We start from the raw sequence: 17524 nt of genomic DNA, 5'->3' as shown, positions 1-17524 counted from the left end.
AAAGAGCACAAGTATCTGTTTTGCGGAGAGACACCAAGCCCCGGCAGACCGTTTCCAGAGCCAGTTGCACACCGCCTGTGAGTGTACTGCGCAAACTGTCTGATTCAGAGAACACAACTGCTGCCCAGGCCTGATCATCAGTGACTCCAGTCATTGCTCCCTGCTCCTCTCAGAAGCCCTGGGTTTCCCATCTAGTTAGCCTCCTTATGTCTTTGCCCCCAAGGCACAGGGAAGGTGTTTCAGGTCTTCTCCAGAAGCAGACAGGGGCTAAATCTTCAATCTTCTAACTGTAATGAACTGCTCCGATACAGGCTCACCTCTGACCCCCCGGGTGGTTTCCTCTGCTACAGCAAGACAGCTCCCTGGGTGGTTCTACCCGGCGTTGCCTGCCAGTGCCCTCCACATCTCTTGAAATGACATTTCCAGACCTGAGGGCTTCTTCTGCTTGCAGAGCTGATAAACTCTCCGAGCCAGAGAAGAAAGACAGGCCCAATGCCTGGAGCAGCCAGTGGCGAAACTGCTGCTACTACACAGAAATATAGGGCCCATCAGAAGAGTGAGCATCACCCTAAAACGAATCCTAGAACCTTGGGCCTCAGGCCTCTCAGGGAGGGGACTCTTGGCCTGTCAGGCCTTTACCAGTCCTGGAGCCTCTGTGCTGTCCCTATTGGCAGGTCCTATTGGCAGGCTTCAACATGACCCGGGATGGGGCCCCAGTGACAGTGACGGGAGACCAGGCCCTGCCCATCTGAGCATTTTGGCAAGGGGGAGCTGTGGGTGTTCACACATCTCTCTCCCCACCCTCTTTCTGGTGTGTGGCACCTAGACAAATGAAATATAAAATCATTTTCTGTCATTTAGGCAAAGCATATTCCCACAGTTCCGAAATGCACACATTATAAATAAAATATAAACCTATCCAGATCTGACTGAAGTCTCTGCTCTCAGAGAATAGTACCAAAAAAGCACCAAATCTGTGTCCTCTCTTGAGAGGTGAGCAGGGATCCCTGCAGGGCCGGGGGCGGTGGGGGGTGTCATTGCAGGACCTTCTCCTGACAGAGGACTGTCCCTCCGCAAGCAATAAACCTAACACCTTTCAGGAAAATTCCCTTAAAGCCATTGATTTGCGGGGTGCCTAGGTGGCTCAGTGGTTGAGCCTCTGCCTTTGGCTTGGGTCATGATCCCGGGGCCCTGAGATCGAGTTCCTCATCAGGCTCCCTTAGAGGAGCCTGCTTCTCCTTCTTCCTCTGCCTCTGTCTCTACTTCTCTCTGTGTGTCTCTCATGAATTAAAAAAAAAAAAAAAGCCACTATTTGCTTCTAGAAATGAAGTTCTCATTAGCTTGTCTAAGGATCAACAAACCTGACAAATCATTTAACCCCAATTTGACATAAAATAACCAAGGTCCAGACATACACATATTTTGTCCACGGTCATCAGCAGTATTGCAATTGTAGGTTAAGAAAACCCTAGTCTAAGAAAACTCATGCCTAAGACTTTAACGGTTCCAAACAGGAAGTGTTGCAAATGAGTACCTCTATCCGAAAACATTCATAATGGACAGTCTTTTAAAAATATGTCTGCAAAGTGAAATTCCGTGTGGCACCTTAGCATCCCACCCATGCCTCTTAGAGAACTAGCATATGGAAAACCTGAGTGCCAAACCAATCACAAATGTTCTTCCCAACTGTGAGGTCTGAAGACTGAAGGCCGGCCGTGTCTGCTCCGCCGCCCGCATTAGCTGCTGTCCAGGGCCAGCGTGCATCCATGTGGACTCAAGTGGATTTCCCCACATGCATGCCTTGCCCAGAAAATACAGCATGGAAAAATCACAAACGCTGCCACATTGTAAGCAGCCATTTAGGGATGGAGTCAGTATCTCCCTGTAGTTTTTACATGTTCCGTAACCAGTTTTTCACATCAAAATTTGTGACACACGGGCTGACAGCAGGACAGAGTATTAAAAATCAGGACCTCCCTGAGAAATCCGGGCCATACGGTTGCTATGCCGACACCCCACAATGCCAAACGGCGCCTCCAAGGTCTAGAAGCAACTTGGCTGGCTTCGAATAGCCCAGACATTGTGAAGGCAGAGCTGCCCCCCTGGCCCAGGCTGTTATGCAGACCCCCCCTTCCCAGCCCTGCTCTCTGATTCCCCAGGGGAGTGATGATGACGCTTGTCTGAATTTTCTCAACCTCTGTCAGCAGGGCTGGCCACATCATTCCCTAAGAATTTGAAAACCCACATGCAGCGTCCTGGCCCAACTAGACAGGGACGTGTTTTGGAATGGCAAGAAGACCAGGGAGAGGTTCACCACAGCGTTCCGGGAGCAAGCAAAGCTCAGCTGCACCTGCCTCTTTTAGGCTGGACACAGAGTTCAAATTCTGGAGAAGATGAACATGTATTCCCCTATAGTCAGGTTGAAGCCAGGAACAAAATAGTCGAGGGCGGGGGAGGCAGGTATGAAGCTTGGCTACTCCCAGAGATGGGCAGAAATCCGACTTCTTTCGCCTAACAAGTACTTATTAAGTCTTGCTGTGTGCATCAGTATGGAGATGTAAGAAGCTTCCAGCACAGTCGCTGTGTGACAGCGTATATGACTAAGAATCGTCAAGAAGTCAAATACCTCAGGAGGTAGGAAGACAATGCAAGGCTGTATCCAGGGAGGTGTGGGGACCGGTGCTCATGAATCAGACACCCAGGGCTCAAACTTAACAGAGAGGGAGCTGGCCATGCCCCCCGGGGGCCAGAGGACTGTCTGCGGCTCACTCCCCTCACTCCCGGGGAATCCCACTCTCCCTCTCTTCCTGCACAGGTCCTCCCTGGCTCCCTGGGATCTTCCACATAATCCTTCACACTTTAAACTTAGCTTCCAGTTCACAGCCCTGTTCCAATCTGCAGCAAGTCAAACCCCACGGGAACAAGGAGCGGGCCAGAGGATGCTCACTGGAGCGCCCCCAGGACCTCCAATTTCCACCCCTCCAAACAAGTGCCACATGCCTCCAGCAGGGCCCACCCAGCCACGCCAGGGTTCTCAGTCTGAGTGGCCTTTCCGGCAGATGTCGCAGGCTAAGGAGGAGTGAAGAGAGGCCCAAGAGCAAGGTCAGGATTCTGAAGAAGAGACACACGTGAGAAGACCCGGGCTCCGGCGCTGCTCCGAGGAGCGGTCACCCTGCGCTCGTTCCTTGGCATTCCCCTTTCATTCTCCCCTGGAAGCTCCCCTCCTCCTCCCCCTCGGGCTCAGACCCTCCTCCCAACACATCACCGACACCGTCACCGAAGGACAGACCGCCTGGCCAGCCCGCCTCTGCCAAGACCTGGCCGGCCCTGTGGGGTGTAGGAGCTGTAGGAGCCGGCAGCCGGTAGGGGCCCCGCCTGTGGAAGCTCCCTGCGGCCTGGGGCCACTACTGGTTTGGCCAGATCCCACTCCAAGCTGTCAGCCTGCCAAGATCCCAATACCCTGGGGTCTTCACACGGGAGGCTTTATCCTCATCGGCCTTTGGGGCCAAATACCCTCAAGTGCTCTGGAAACTGTTCCTGGTGACAGGGACCCTCAGCTCAAAAGGGAACACTCCATCTGATCAGGCTCATCCCCGGAGTTCAACAGGCCAGGGATCTGGGAATGGGGGGGGGGGGGGGGGCTGGGGAAAACCCATAAACCCCAAGGTCGCCGCAGGCAAAGCTAGGAAATGCGGTTCCTTTGCAGAGGCTTTTTTACTTCTTCCCGGGGGAGGAAGGGGGGTAAGAAGACACGGCATCTGGGGCAGGTTGGGAATATAAGAACGCTTCCACACCGACACCCGCCTCCACCATATTCCCGGGGCTCAGCTGCCTTTGCAGAAATATCCCAGATCCTACTCCACACGAGCCTTCGCCCTCCTGGACCTGCACCTCCCGGGGGAGCTCCACGCTCCTCCCTCCCGGGGCCCAGCTCTTTCCCATCAGAATGGCCCCCCAGCTCCACTCTCCCACCCTGGGCCCCGCACTTTGCTCCCCCTCCTCCTTCCCAGGCCGCTTCTGGCCCAGCCGCCCCAGCCTGGCAGCGTGTCCCAGGGTCGCCCGAGGCTCTCGGCCGCCACCCGCCCGGGTCGGGAGAGCGCGGCCCGCCCGCCCCTCCAGCCTCAACAGGTGCCCCTGCCCCACGGGGCTGTCACCCGGGCCCGGGCGGAGGCGGGGGCAGGGACGCCCCCTGCAGGGCGGAGGGGGCTCCGCACGCCCAGCCTGGTCCCCGGAGCGCCTAGGGCCCGGGCAGAGGCGCGGAGGCCCCCGCCGCGCTCCGCCACCTTTGTTTCCCTGCTCGCGCGTCGCGGGGCTGACCTCGAGAGAGGAAATCTCCCGGCCCGAGCGCACACGCCGCCGGCTCGCCGCCGCCGCGGACCCTCGTGTTGGGGTGAAGGGCGCGCACAGGACCCAGAGCATGCCGAATGCCGCGCGTGCGAGTGGGGGAGTCGGTCCTCCGCGCCAAAGAAGCAAGTTCAAGTTGATCCGGGCTCAGCCCCTAGCGACCCTCCCTTGCCCAGCGCCCCCACCCCACGTCCTCTGCCCCCGGAGACTAGAGAGGGGTGCGCGCGGCCACCTACGCGCTCCGCCGCGCGAGGTTCCCACTGCCGGGTCGCCGTGCGCGCGGTCCCGCCGCCTTCCTGGGGCAGGCGAGGTGCGGCCGGCCCGGCCCCGACCCCGGCCCCCGCCCCGGCCCCCGCCCCGGCCCCCGGCCCGGCCCCCGCGGCGCGGCGCAGCGCTCCGGGAGCCACGTTCCCAGTCGCGCGCGCACGCCGGGCCCACCAAACTTGCAGCACTTTCTCCCAGCCCCCACCCGCTGTCACCCTCCCTCCGTCCGTGCGCCCCGGCCCGGCCGGCCCGGCAGGGGTTGCCATAACAACGGGCAGGAATGCTCCAACAAATACAAAGCCGGCAGCGCGCGGCGGGCACGCAGCCCCCGGCCCCGGCCCTCCGCAGCCGCGCGGGGCCCCGGACGCGCGCGCCTCCCCGCCGGCCGCCCTGCGCGCGGGGCGTACTCACAATGAGCGGGATGGTGCGGTCCTCGCGGAGCTGCTCCGGCCTCCCGCCGGCCCTCTGCGCGCCCCGGCCGCCGGAGGATGCTGCGTGGGCTCGGTTGTCCTGCCATAAGTAGTAGAAAGTGCCCAGGATCCAGGCTACGGTCAGGATGGCGATGGCATTGGCGCGGATCTTCCTCATGGTGGGCGGGCGGGCGCCCCGAGTGGGGGCGCGGGCCGGCTTGCTCTGGGGGCCGGAGTGGGGGCGCTCGCAGCCCCAGCGGTTTGTTTTCGCTCGCGCCTGGCTGCTCAGTCCTGCAGAGCAGAAAAGGGAGAGAGGTGGGGGGTGGGGGGTGATAGGGAGAGACAGGAGCGCGGAGCGATCCTCACGGTCCTAATGCCCTTCAGCCTGAGCGCGCGTCCCCCGGGCGCCCATTCATTCGCGCGCAGAGCCCGCCCCGCGCTCCAGCCCCCGCCGGGCCGCGGGGCCGCCGCGCGCGGGGAGAGGAGCACGGCGGGTGCCCAGCGGCGCGGGAGCAAGGCCCCGAGAGCCGCCCGCCCGCGGTGGGATGGCGACGGGCCAAGCCGGCCTCTGCTCCCACCGCTCCGCGACCGAGCGCCCGGCGGCTGCCCCCGCGCGGCCCTGGCCGGCCCCGCCTCCCTCCACCCGCGCCGGCCCGAGCGGCCCTGAGTCACCGGCTGAGACGCGCGACCCCGGCCCGGCCCGGCCCTGCCCGCGCCGCGAAGCTGCAGCCGCGGGCTGCGCTCGCAAGTGCGTTCCGGCGCGGGGTTCAAGGTGTGTGCGGCGAGGCCTCGGGAAGGGACGGCTGGGCGGAGGAGAGTCTGGAGTTTGCACGGGGACCCTCCGCAGCCTCGGATGCCGAGCCGGCCCGGGCCCGCGCGGAGGAAGGACTGGCCGCCGGTGCACTTGACGATCGCAGAGAGCGGAAGGGATGGGGCTCTGCTTCACAGCCAGGGAAAGAAAGATGGGGGTACAGCTGCCCCACAGCTTCCTTTGGCCCGGGGCCCCCAGCTTTCCTGAGGCTTCCCTCCAGACCTTTCATTGTCCTCTGAACAACCGCGGGGTATCATCACCGCTATTTGTCTAGGGAGGAAGGAGGCCAGAGGAGGCTGGAAGACTGGCCCGAGGCCACACACTACTAATTAGTGGGCAGAGCCCAGCCGAGAAGCCACCTCTCCGTTTGCACTTTCCACAAAGTGCAAAACACGGTGGTGAGAGACGGACACAGAAATCACGGAGATTTTGCCCCAGCCCTGGAGGCATTGTTCAGAGCAGAAGGCAAGGTGGGCTGAATTAGTTCTAGGAGAGCAGCACAGTGTCGGGCACAGAGGAATAAATACCGTATGGCGAGGTAGTCTTAGAGAAGGCTTCTCACAGAAGGTGGACAAACCTTTGAATAAATTCTTAAGAGGCGGGGCAGGGGGAGGGCAGGGTAAGCATTAGATGCATGGAATAGCCAGAGCAAAGGTCTAGAGGATGGCAGTACTTGATGTGCTCCAGAAAAGAGAGCTGCCTGGCATTGCTGGGGCCCAGAATGCTGGAAAGGGCTTGGTGGGGCTTGACTTGGGCAGGCTGAGCCCTGGAATGCCAGGGGCAGAGCTGGCAGGGAGCTTACTTCTTGCTGTTGCTGTTGGACACTGGCTCTCACAGAGGGTCCTGGCCCACATAAGGTCCCTGACTCTAAATATGAAGCTGCCTCAGGTATCAGGCAAAGGTGAGGTCACCGCACATGCCTTCCCCAACCACCTCCATCTGCACCACTTGTTTTTTCCCTGTTTCTCCAGCATGAAGGACTGACCCATGCATGTAATAGACCCTCATTATGTTGCTATTGGAAAGAAATAAAATGAAGGAAGGAAAAGCCTAATGAGTTTTTGCTGCAGAAAGATCATCATTGGCACTGCAGTACCCTCCTCCTCACTCAGAACATGAACCTCCAGGACACATAGACACGTCCAAAAATAACCCCACCAAGAATACGACCCTGGAAAAGGAGTGTACAAAGAGGGTCTCACAAAGAGTAGCAGAGAATCCGAGGCCTGAGTGTGGAGATGCCACTGGCCCTGGAGCTGTGGGCCAGCCTTGCCCTCCTGGGTGTCTCTTGCCTGGGGAGTTTAATTAGACTGCAGTAGGGGCAGGATTCACTCCCATAGATGGAGAAAACCACTGTTAAGCCATAGCCTGGTTTCCACTGGAATCATGGAGCTGATCCGGTGGCCATGTCCTCCAAGAGAAGTGAGAAAAACCTTGCTGCTTAAGAGTTGGGCCCCACAGGCATTTCCAAACATCAAGAAAAGGTACGGGAACTGCCTTCTTGGAGTCCCCACTTCCACACAGGCTCTCAGGCCAGTGAAGTGGAAAGACTTGGGGAATGGCCCTCTGTTGCCACTGGCTGCTTCCCTCAGCCAGGCCTGGCCTACGCATATGTAGTTGCCTCTGGTCTTGGGAAAACCAGGTGAGAGGATGTGGGATCCAAAGACATTACATCAACTCCTAGTGAGAAGCTCCAAACTCACCCCTAGGCATTGGGGGTGGTGGGGGTGGGGGTGGAGCTGGAAACCAAAATCAGACTGATGGGTTTTCTGATGGTTCTAGAAGGAGGAGGACTGTGTAAAGAGAGGGAGGGAAGCAGAAGCTGGAATTTGGCAGGATTTCTACATGGCTCTTCTCTTCCTCCTCAGGGGTCAGTGGTGAGGATGCTATAGCGCTGTACCAACTGTCACTTCCTGGGAGCTCTGTCCCAAAGAGAAGGCTGTCCCCCAACACACACACCCATGCCACCACCACCAGAAAAACCCCATAACTTCTCTGTGATGTTAGACTTCACAGCCAGTCTTCCCTTAGGGTAGACGCAGTAAACTTTCCCCAGGGCAGGGCCAGGGTGGGGGCAGGGGTCGGGAGGCAGGTCATTACCATGCTCATTTGGCCAACAGAAATTTGACCTAGGCAGGAGTTAGGTGATGGGGTCTCCAGCCACAGGTACATCGCAAGAGCCTGGGAATACGGGCTGTCACCTTACCTACAGCCCATGGGCTTTCTTCCAGATTTGAATCCTAAATAGGTGCATGGCTGAGGCTCAGCCCTCCCCGAGATGGCATTTAGTGTTCAGATATGACAGTGAGCATTGTTTTCTCTCTGGTCCTAGGAATGGAACCGTAGAATCATAGAATCAAAGCGACACCTAAGAAACTTGGTGTTGCCCAGCATCCATTGAACAAGAGTGGTGATAGTCGCTGTAGTTCACTGGGCACCCAGCAGGTGCCAGCTGCTGAGCTGGCTCCTCACATATGTGATCTCTGAAGCGCCACAGCCTGCAGACCCGGGCTTGGGGAAACTCTTATACAGCAGGTAAGAGGTGGGCTGGATTTGAGTCCATTCCCTATGCCAGTGTCTGGGCGCCTGTGCAGGGCTTCTGAGCACCCTAGGTGGTCTACAGGGTGGTCAGAAGTTCTGTAGGCTGGGACCTCACCTCCAGGTTGGGGCCTCCATTTTGTCCTCTGGAGAAGGAGGGATGCGCGGAGATGACCTCCAAGGTCCCTCCAAGTGTGCCTTTTTGGACTGCTGGTTCCTTGGGCACTTTCTTTCAAAATGTGGCATTGTTCTCCGTCACCTCCCTTTCTCTTTTGAAGCCGTTGAAGCCAGCAGTTGGGCAAAGCCACGTGCCCTTGGCACTCCCAGAGGCCCCAGGGAACACTCTGCCCCTGTGCATTTGATGTGGGGATGGATAACAGGGGGAAAAGGGCATATAGTCTGGGTGGGATCCTAGCTCTGGAGCTAGGTAACCTGCATTCAAAAGCTGTTAGGAGAGTCACCTATTAGGAGAGTGGCTTGGGCATATTCCTATCCTGTTTCCTCAAGGGGCATTGACAGCGCTTAACTTGCTGCACTGTTGGGAGAGATAGGAAATAAAGTACGGAAAGTCCAGTGCTGGTCACCACTCCAGGCACCCACCTCACCCCGCCCCTCTCACAGGCACTGCTGCTGGCTGCTGGCACCAGGGGCTCTCGAAAGGCCTGGCCAGGGTGTACGCAGGGGACAGCTCACCAGGGCTGTGAAGGAGAAAAGACCCCAGACAGGCCCAACAAGGATGACCGTCCTGCCCCAGAAGTGTGTGGCTGCCTCCCTCTTTAGAGCCTGTGCTGAGCAGCCCCGAGGGGGCAGGGGAGACGCAGAGTACGGGCCCTGGCTGCTGCTGGGTGTCCATTCTTGTCAGCATACCCATTACCCTTGAGACTCCATCAACTCGGAAGCCTCTTGCCCTGTTTGCAGCTGCAGCAGGGACCCGGATAGTGAGGGAGGGGGATTCGTTAGACCACCGTGTCTGCCCTCAGCAGAAAAGGAGGCAGACATGGTGAATAGAATGTGTGTTACCATGCAACAGGCACTGTGCCAAAGCAAGATCTCAGAATAATCACGATGACCCGGTGACGAAGGTGGGACCCTCTCCATTTCACAGACGAAGAGACTGGTGCCTGTAAGAGGTCACCCAGCCATCATAGGATCACCACTGTCAGCTGGCCACACTTAAGGCACCATTGTACTTAAGGGAATGTTATTTCTAAGTTTCTATAAACCATCAAGGAGAGCACCTGGCTCTTTGAAAGAAACTCCAAGAATCTTCTGATCAGTCATCGTCCCCCCCCCCTTTTTTAAAGATTTTATTTATTCATGAGAGACACAGAGAGAGGGGCAGAGGGAGAAGCAGGCTCCCTGTGGTGAGCCTGATGCAGAACTTGATCCCAGGACTCCAGGATCACAATCTGAGCTGAAGGCAGAAGCTCAACCACTCAGCCACCCAGGCGTCCCAGTCATCGTTCTCCCATTTGGCTTTTCATATCGACTTCTGCCACTGGAATGTAAGCTCCATGAGGGCAGGAGTTCTTGTGTGTTTTCTTCACCACTGTCTCCCCAGCACTTAGAACAGCACTTGGCATATAGCCGCACACAGTACATGCTTGTTAAGTACTTATGGATGCAAGGAAGGGAGGGAAGAGAAGGAATGGGCGGCTGTGAGCGCCATCAGTGCAGGACTAGAGCCCAGAGAAAGGGAGTGACTCATCTGGGGGTCAGTCAGCGTGGGCCAGTGGGGGGAGTAACTCGGTTCCCCAACAGTGCCTCCCCAGGAGCACTGTTCCCCTTCCTGCAACCATGGGACCAGGGGCCAAATGTTGCTGCCCCACAATGGTGGGGCAGGGGGTATGGGGTATGGAAAGGTCCCCTGTGGTCCCATCAGAATTTGAGAGGAGTGACCCTGGTTCTGGTGGATAACTGCAGGAACTACATATTATTACTGATCATAAAATGAGCCAGCTGTTGCATTTGGGGATAATAAGATTGCAGTGGTTGAGGGTTAATTAGAAACGTGTCAAATGCTTTTTTTCTTAACAGTAAGGAATTTCTACAAAGGAGAAATGCAAAAATAAAGCCAGCTGGTCAGCAGAATTGGTCCCAGAGGCAGAGCCCTCTGCAAGGCCTCCCTGCCCTCCTCATCTCTGCGGTGCTCTCCTTCATCCCTTCCCCCTCTCCACAGCCTCTATGGAGATGAGTGGCAAAGGTCCTCAGAGCCAAACAGATGGCCCGAAATACCAGGGCAGTGCTTGTCATATGTCCGTCTCTCACCCTTGAATGAGAGTTCCTCTGAGCAGGGCCTGGCAGCCTTCTTTTGTCACCAGTTTCTAGCACAGTTTTTGAGCATCATGGCAGCACTCCTTGAGTATTTGTGCAATGAGTGGATGAGTAAATACCTAGGGTGGAGGGCTGCTGTGACTCCCCCTTCTGTCCCATGAAAATTCCACAAGCCTGCTCAGAATGCAAAGGCTGCTTACCCACAGGGTGCTGTTCCTGGTCCTTTTCTTTCCTTTCCTTCTTGAAGCCTACAGGCAATTTTACATTCCAGGGATTCAAAAATGAGCAAAACCTGATCACAGCTTCAGAGGAGCCCAGTAGCTGATCATGGGGAAGTACACATCAATTGCCACAGAGGATATAATAATAGAATTCTATTGAAGCACAAAGGGGGCTTCTTAGAGTAAGAACTCATCTGGGAACGGAATCTCTAAGGGTAGGCAGGTAGGCAAAAGGTGGAAGGGTGTTCTGGGAAGAAGAGGCAAACAGAGGACACTAGGATGTGGAAGTGCACGGGAGCCCAGGAAACGGGGTAGGGGGCAGTGACAAGGTTAGAGGTGTAGGCATCAACCGGTTAGCAGATATCTTTCATGTCTTTATAGGACATTTGGACTGACTCTGGTAAGCCATGGAGAACCATCTAAGATTTTGAAACAGGGAGTGACATGATCAGTTATAAATTTTAGTGAGGAGGCTGGAGACTAGCAGAAGATCACAATGATATAATAGTCCAAGCAAGTCGTTGTTGTGGGCCTGGGTGAGGACAGAAACAAACTCTGGAGGAGAGGGAGAGGGCAGACTCAAAGGATGTGGCGATCAGTAGGAAGTGGGGTTAGAGAAGGGAGTTAAGAATAGCATGCAGATTTCTTGTGTTAAAGACAAGTGCTTTGGTGTAAGGTCAGGAACCATTCATTGAAATGGGAAATACAGGAGGAGGAACAATTTGAGAGACATGTTCAACTGAACCTGAGGTCTCTGTGGTCTGCCCAGAAAGGTTGCTGGAAGTCCAGGTCTGGTGCTTAGGAAGAGGAGTGGAAGAAGCTGGTCAGGTGGTCAGGTAGAGAAGAGAAAACCAGAGGCACAATTGGGGCAAATGCACTCCTGGGTGGCTGCCCATTGTGCCCAGCATCTAGGCCATAGGAGAGAACCATGTGCATCAGAGATTAGGACTTCTGGATCCCTCGAGTGAAAACGAAGCCACAGAGAACTGGCAGTTTTTTCCCCACTCCATCAGATACCCTGTTTCAAGGCCCCAGACCTAAGCTCTTGGGAATACTTGTTTCTTTATCAAGGACCTCATCACCTGGCACATATTAGGATGGACCCCTAGACTTAGGGCTGGAGCAAACTTTGGCTGAGAAAGAGATTATGCAATAAGACCAGATAAAATTGAAATGCAAAGGGACACCCCCCTCCCTCTGTCCCGGCCCTGCTCCTGCATCTCCTTTGGTCTAATTGGGCCTGCCATTGATACCTCCATTTTCCCTGAGAAACTGGAAGTTGGAAAGAAAGGGAATGTTCCTGGGATTGGTACATATTTTGAAGCTCTCAGCAAGGCTGAAAATATCCATCGATATATTTTGAAGTGTAATTTCCACTCCCTTACCAGCCAAAATAATTGAACAGGAAGAAAAAGCTGTTAATGCAGGAGGCGTGTAACATCAGATCCACATTGCCTGGAAATTTACCATTTCAAAGCAATTGAGGGTTTTTACTGCCAGTGTTTACAGTCATACATGTCCCCTCTCGCTGAAGCCATCAAAAGGCCCATCAATCTAGTTTGGACACTGAAGTCATTCACAGTGTCTGGAGCAAATGTCTAAGCAGAGAGAATTTTAAAAAATTATCCTGCCGTTTTGTCAGCATATAAATTGTGGGGTGTCTCCTCCCAGGAGGTGCTGTACACAGTTGGGGCTGTCAGTGCTCATGGATCCAGTGGTGCCAGAGCTCCACAGTGGCATAGCCAGGCACACCCTCCTCACACCTTAGGCATCTCCAACCTGGGGTCCATGCACAGACTCTTACTCAAGTCTGGGTGGGCATTTCTCCCTCCTGCCCAACAAAAGACACCTGCCTCTGCCTCCAGCCTAGTGCCATGAGCCCGAGGGGTGCGGATTCCTCAGCAGAGTGACATCGTGCTGCCTCTAACAGCCTCTGCCCAGCTCAGCAGGACAGTAGACTCAGTTGACTTTCATCTTCTGTCCACTGCCAATGCTTGAGTGTGTGCGTGCGTGTGCATGTGTACACAGGTGCACATGTATGCTGTTTTTAACTAGCTGTAACTTCAGGTTTTTCCTGGAAATTACCAATTTCTTTCCCTATATTTGTATCCAGTTAAGGAAGCTTCTAAACCCATGCCCAATCATTTGTCTTTCATTTGGGGATCCGTATCTTTCCAAAGGCCACCACCTAAAAAGTGCCATTACCTCACTTGGTGACTCTGGAAAAGTCACTTTCTAGGACTCTTTCTTGTGTTTGAAATGAAGGCTTTGGTACAAGGTACTCAGAAGGTCCTATCCAGTGCTAGCATTTTAAGACTCCATTTAGTTATTTTAATATTTTAAACCATTCCTGCCCCAGCAAGAATTATTGGCAATAAACCGAGATACAGTTTTCTTTATTAATCATTTAGTCCCTCCACACACATTACATAAATACATATACATCCAAACAATTTAAAATATTCCATTGGGTCAAGAATCTAAAAACTTCTGGATTACAGCAGACCTAAAAAAGGAGAAGTAAGAAGAATGTACAAGAAATTGGTACATCCAGGATGCCTGAGGAGGGGAACTTGAGAACAGAAGTGGGAGGCTTTTCATCATTTATTCTTTTGTATCTTTTGAATTTTTTTGCCACATGCATTTATTACCTCTGAAGTTTAAACATTTTTTTAAGCAAGAGAAGAGTTTTCCTTTCTTTTTCTTCTACCAAAGCCTCTCTGCGGCTCATTTCCTGGGGGTAGAGGAGACTGTGCTAGGACTGGCATCATGCACTGGAAGCCACCCCTCAGCCCAGGCCCTGCCCAAGACCAGTCCTAGCCCTCCAGCTGGGTTGGCCAACAGCCCTGCTCCCCTGCCTGCCCCATGTGCATGGAGGGGTTCTGTGGGTGGGCACCACTGCTGGCTGCCCTTGCCACTGGCACTCCGGCTGTCAAACTGGTATAGAGACTCCATTCAAGGCATTCCAGGAAGGGGCTAGCCCTCCTGGCTCCAGCTGCCTGGTGGGCAAAGGGGCCCGAGAGTCCAGCAAATGGGGAAGTATGTACATCCAGCTTCAAATTCTCCAGATTTTGCCATTCACTTTCAAAGACAGACTGCTTTTTGTCTTGTTTTGTTTTCTGTTGCTAATATAACATGAGGGCAGGAACAGGAAAGGAAAATAACAAAAGGACCAGAGATGCACAGGGAGTAAAGGTCTTTAAAGCTCCCCTTTCTCCTGGCCCTGTCTCCATGCCACTGGCCTCTGCTGGGCAGAGCTGGGCTGCAGCATCTCTGGCAGGTCCCACTCCCCTGGTTTTCTCCCCTCATGGAGCTCCTGCTCAGCTTTCCCTGGTGACATCTAGCTGCTGCCCGGCCTTCTTTCACCTCCTTCTCTGATTATCCCCTTCGATGAGTGCTGGCTGTCACTTCTGTGTCCCCTACTTCCCTCCACCCCTCCTCTGACTTACCTATTTCACTGCCACACTGCCCAGAGACAGCCGCCATCTTTGAGGTCATTGCCCAGACTGGTGCTGTCACCTGCCCCACAACTGGGATTGCTCAAGGTAGGGCTCTTCCACCAACTGTTCAAAATCCCCGTACCGACTTCTTTCCAGGATCAGCAAAGCCCAGGTGAGGGCAGGTTGTCCCCCAGCAGGCTATACGAAGGTGCAGGCAAGAGGACATTCTGAGAAGCCATGACAGAGTCAGACAAGGAGCAGCAGATGGAGACACACACTTGATAGAGTGGACACAAGAGATGAACAGATACAGAGTTATGAGGAAAAACAGCTTCAGGGAAAGAAAAAGCAGAGAGTGAGAACCAATAAAAGTGTAATGAGTACTAAAACCAGAAAGGCCTGAAGAGAAACCATCCGGGGAGCAGCAAGAGGACAGCTGACATGAGTGGAGTCAGGTCAGAGAGAAGGAGCAGGAGGGCTAGGGCAGGCAGTGTGTGAGGGGCCGGAGGCCGGATGAGTGGCGCAACAGAAATCTCTTGGGAAGGGTCATTCACCTCCCAGGCTATTGGGCTTATTGGCTGCAGCGAGCAGAATCTTTTTCAAACACAGCAAGCATTTTACCTTGGTCTGCTTCCCTGTCTAGAAAAGGCTGGAGCCAAAGGCTGAGGGAACCATTCCAGGATTAGGACCCTTAACGGACAACAGAGCCAGGACCATGAGATCCTGGCCCCCTCTGGGAATCAGCCTGCCTTCCCCTGACACAAGCTTCCAGACCACTAAACTCACAGTGTATTGATCCAAGTCCCAAAGGCTGTTTGTGTTCTCCACTTCCACTGGGAAAGGCTCAACGACTTCCTTAATTCTGTCTTCAAGCTTGTCAGAAAGCAGATGCTGTTCAAATGTGACAGCTGCTCTAAAGGGATGCTCCCTGGGAGCTCCCTGACCAGTGGGAATATTTGCAATGATGACTGAAGAGGCCTTGGGTGACCCGGTAACAGCAAGACAAAGAAGAGAGCACCAAAGGACATCAAAAATAAAATGGCCCCAGGCAAACCATATGGGACTTGAATTGGAAAACACCAACAGCCTCGCTCCTTTCCCTAGACTGTGTATCTTTGGGGAAGACCTGACTCCTTAACCACCTGCCACGGAGGAGTACAAAATTAGGCTGGGAGGTAAAAGTGGCTGAGTGAAGCCATCCATCCATCATGCTTTGGTTTCTGTCTGACTGAGAGGGTTGGGCACGAGAGGTCTTCCTTCCCTGGCTCTTGAGCCTGTAAATTGTGTAAAATATGGTTCCAGGCTGAGTATAAGTCCTCTGCTCTGCATGACATTTATACTCTTGAAAAACTTAGTGTATCAATCAAATCAAATTTTGCCTGCCAGAGAAGCTGGCTTTTCAAAATAAATTTGAGGTCAATCCTATGTTTAAAGAGAAGAACGGCTTGTGAAGGTGAATAATCATCCCAGTTCATGTCTGTAACTTTGGAATTTTGAATGTCTGATTTGAGTGGCTATGGGGGTAGGGATGAGACTGTCCAGAGATCCACCTACAGTTTACTTGTAGGTTACAATTAAGTATTACTTTAAAACAAATAAAAAACTTAATCAGATAGGTGTGTTGCAAGAGCCCCTACTAAAGAAATATGAATTTTTAAAAATTGATCATGGAAAATTTCAAATATGTATTTTAAAATTAGCAAGCCTAATAAAAAAAAAAAAAAAAACTCCAGATATCATCAACTCCTGGCCAATCCTGTGAGAAACATGGACTTATGCGCCAGGTGACAGATATGGAGAATGAACTTGATGGGACAGGACAAATAGGATTAGTCATACAAAGCTACAGGTCCAAGTCTCTGCATAAATGCCCTAGACTAGAGCCTAGAGTGTAAAGAGAAGAGAAGAGAAACATATTCCTGGTTAATAACCAAAGAAGAAAGTTGAGACTTAAAAAAAAAAAAGAAAACAAACTCAGCCCCAGCCCCAGGCTGAACAACACCTAAGTAACAGTAAAGTCTAAAGTCATTACCTTCAAGGAAGGAAAGGACTAGGGGTGGAGGGAGGAGACTCCCTTTCCATTACACAATAAAAAAATTTTTTTTTGTATTATGTGCATACATTACCTGTTTTCAACAGTAACTTGTCAAAAAACAAATATGAAGCTTTGAAGTAACCACATCTACTAGATATGACAAAAGAGCAAACAGCCCACATTCAGACCACCAAACCTTCATCCTGTTTTGACCTGGATTCTTTGTCTTATTACAGCAATTTGCTCCAGTAGATGAATGCACAACCTTCCAATCCAAGGCTGTACATAATCAGATGTTTTATTTATTTATTTATTTACTTACTTACTTATTTATTTATTTATTTATTTATTTTTAGATGTTTCATGTAATATAAGAAACCCCAGCCCTGAGAGCTGGAGTAACTGGACTCAGGCCATGGGTTGCAGCAGTCCTGGAACCTGAGGGATTGGCATCCATGCTGAGCCCAAAGCCCTGAGTGGGAGCCTGGCCAGAACCCATGCACCATGCCCTATCTCCTCATCAGCACCCACATCCACACAGAAGTGCGCCCCACCCTGGTGGGCAAGTAAGTACTCAGATCTAGAGCAGGTTCAGTATCTGGGGGCCTCAAAGAGAAGTGTCTTGGGAAACAACTTTTGTTAGCACTTTATTAATAACCCTCCTCACATAGTCCTAGATGAGCTGAAATGCAAAGGCTTCCTTGTGCTGAGCATGACAGAGATGGGCCAGACACTGGTGTTGTGGCTGTACAAGGGTGACTCTCTCACACTGAGGAGCAGACAGGGCACCTCTTTTTTGCATGGTTCCCAATCCTCAGTGTCCATTTACTCACTGCCCAGCCTCTTTCTTCCCAAATCGTTGTTTTCCTTAGCCCAGCACCCCTGCATTTTTCTGAAACCTATTGCAGCCAGTGGGAGACAGCAGGGCCCTTGCCCTGCTGTTTCCAGTTGCCTCTCCAACTTCAGGCCTGGCCAAGGGCCCTAGAGGAGGTCATGTTCTGTGGGTAGGCTGGGAGGCCCCCAAGAACCAGGCCATCCTTGCCCAGGAACTGGGAGCTCCCAAGCAGCATGGCCCCAGGACTGGGTGGCAGGGTCTGGCATAGTTAGTCTAAGCCAGTAAAGGGCTATGATGAGTGGCTGCTCCAAAAAGAAAAAGAAAAAGAAAAAGAAGAGAAGAGAAGAGAAGA

General features: G+C 53.4%; 1 protein-coding gene and 1 pseudogene across 1 annotated transcript in view; one reads left to right on the top strand and one right to left on the bottom strand.

Moving 5' to 3' along the window:
- GALNT16 (polypeptide N-acetylgalactosaminyltransferase 16) overlaps nt 1-6070 on the bottom strand; it is a 90990-nt gene extending 84920 nt beyond the window's left edge. The window contains exons 1-2 of the mRNA XM_026008469.2: nt 5691-6070; nt 5020-5309 (exon numbers count right to left, since the gene is read on the bottom strand). Of these exons, the coding sequence (XP_025864254.2) occupies nt 5020-5196 (177 nt within the window). The 5' untranslated portion in view covers nt 5197-5309; nt 5691-6070. The remainder of the gene's footprint in view (nt 1-5019; nt 5310-5690) is intronic.
- A 2047-nt stretch (nt 6071-8117) lies between these two features.
- On the top strand, nt 8118-17509 carry LOC112927209 (GTP cyclohydrolase 1 feedback regulatory protein pseudogene; annotated as a pseudogene).
- Nucleotides 17510-17524: the final 15 nt, after the last annotated feature.

This window comes from Vulpes vulpes, chromosome 6 (genome assembly GCF_048418805.1).
Source record: "Vulpes vulpes isolate BD-2025 chromosome 6, VulVul3, whole genome shotgun sequence".
Classification (NCBI taxonomy): Eukaryota; Metazoa; Chordata; class Mammalia; order Carnivora; family Canidae; genus Vulpes; species Vulpes vulpes.
This window is presented reverse-complemented; position numbering and strand designations above follow the sequence as displayed.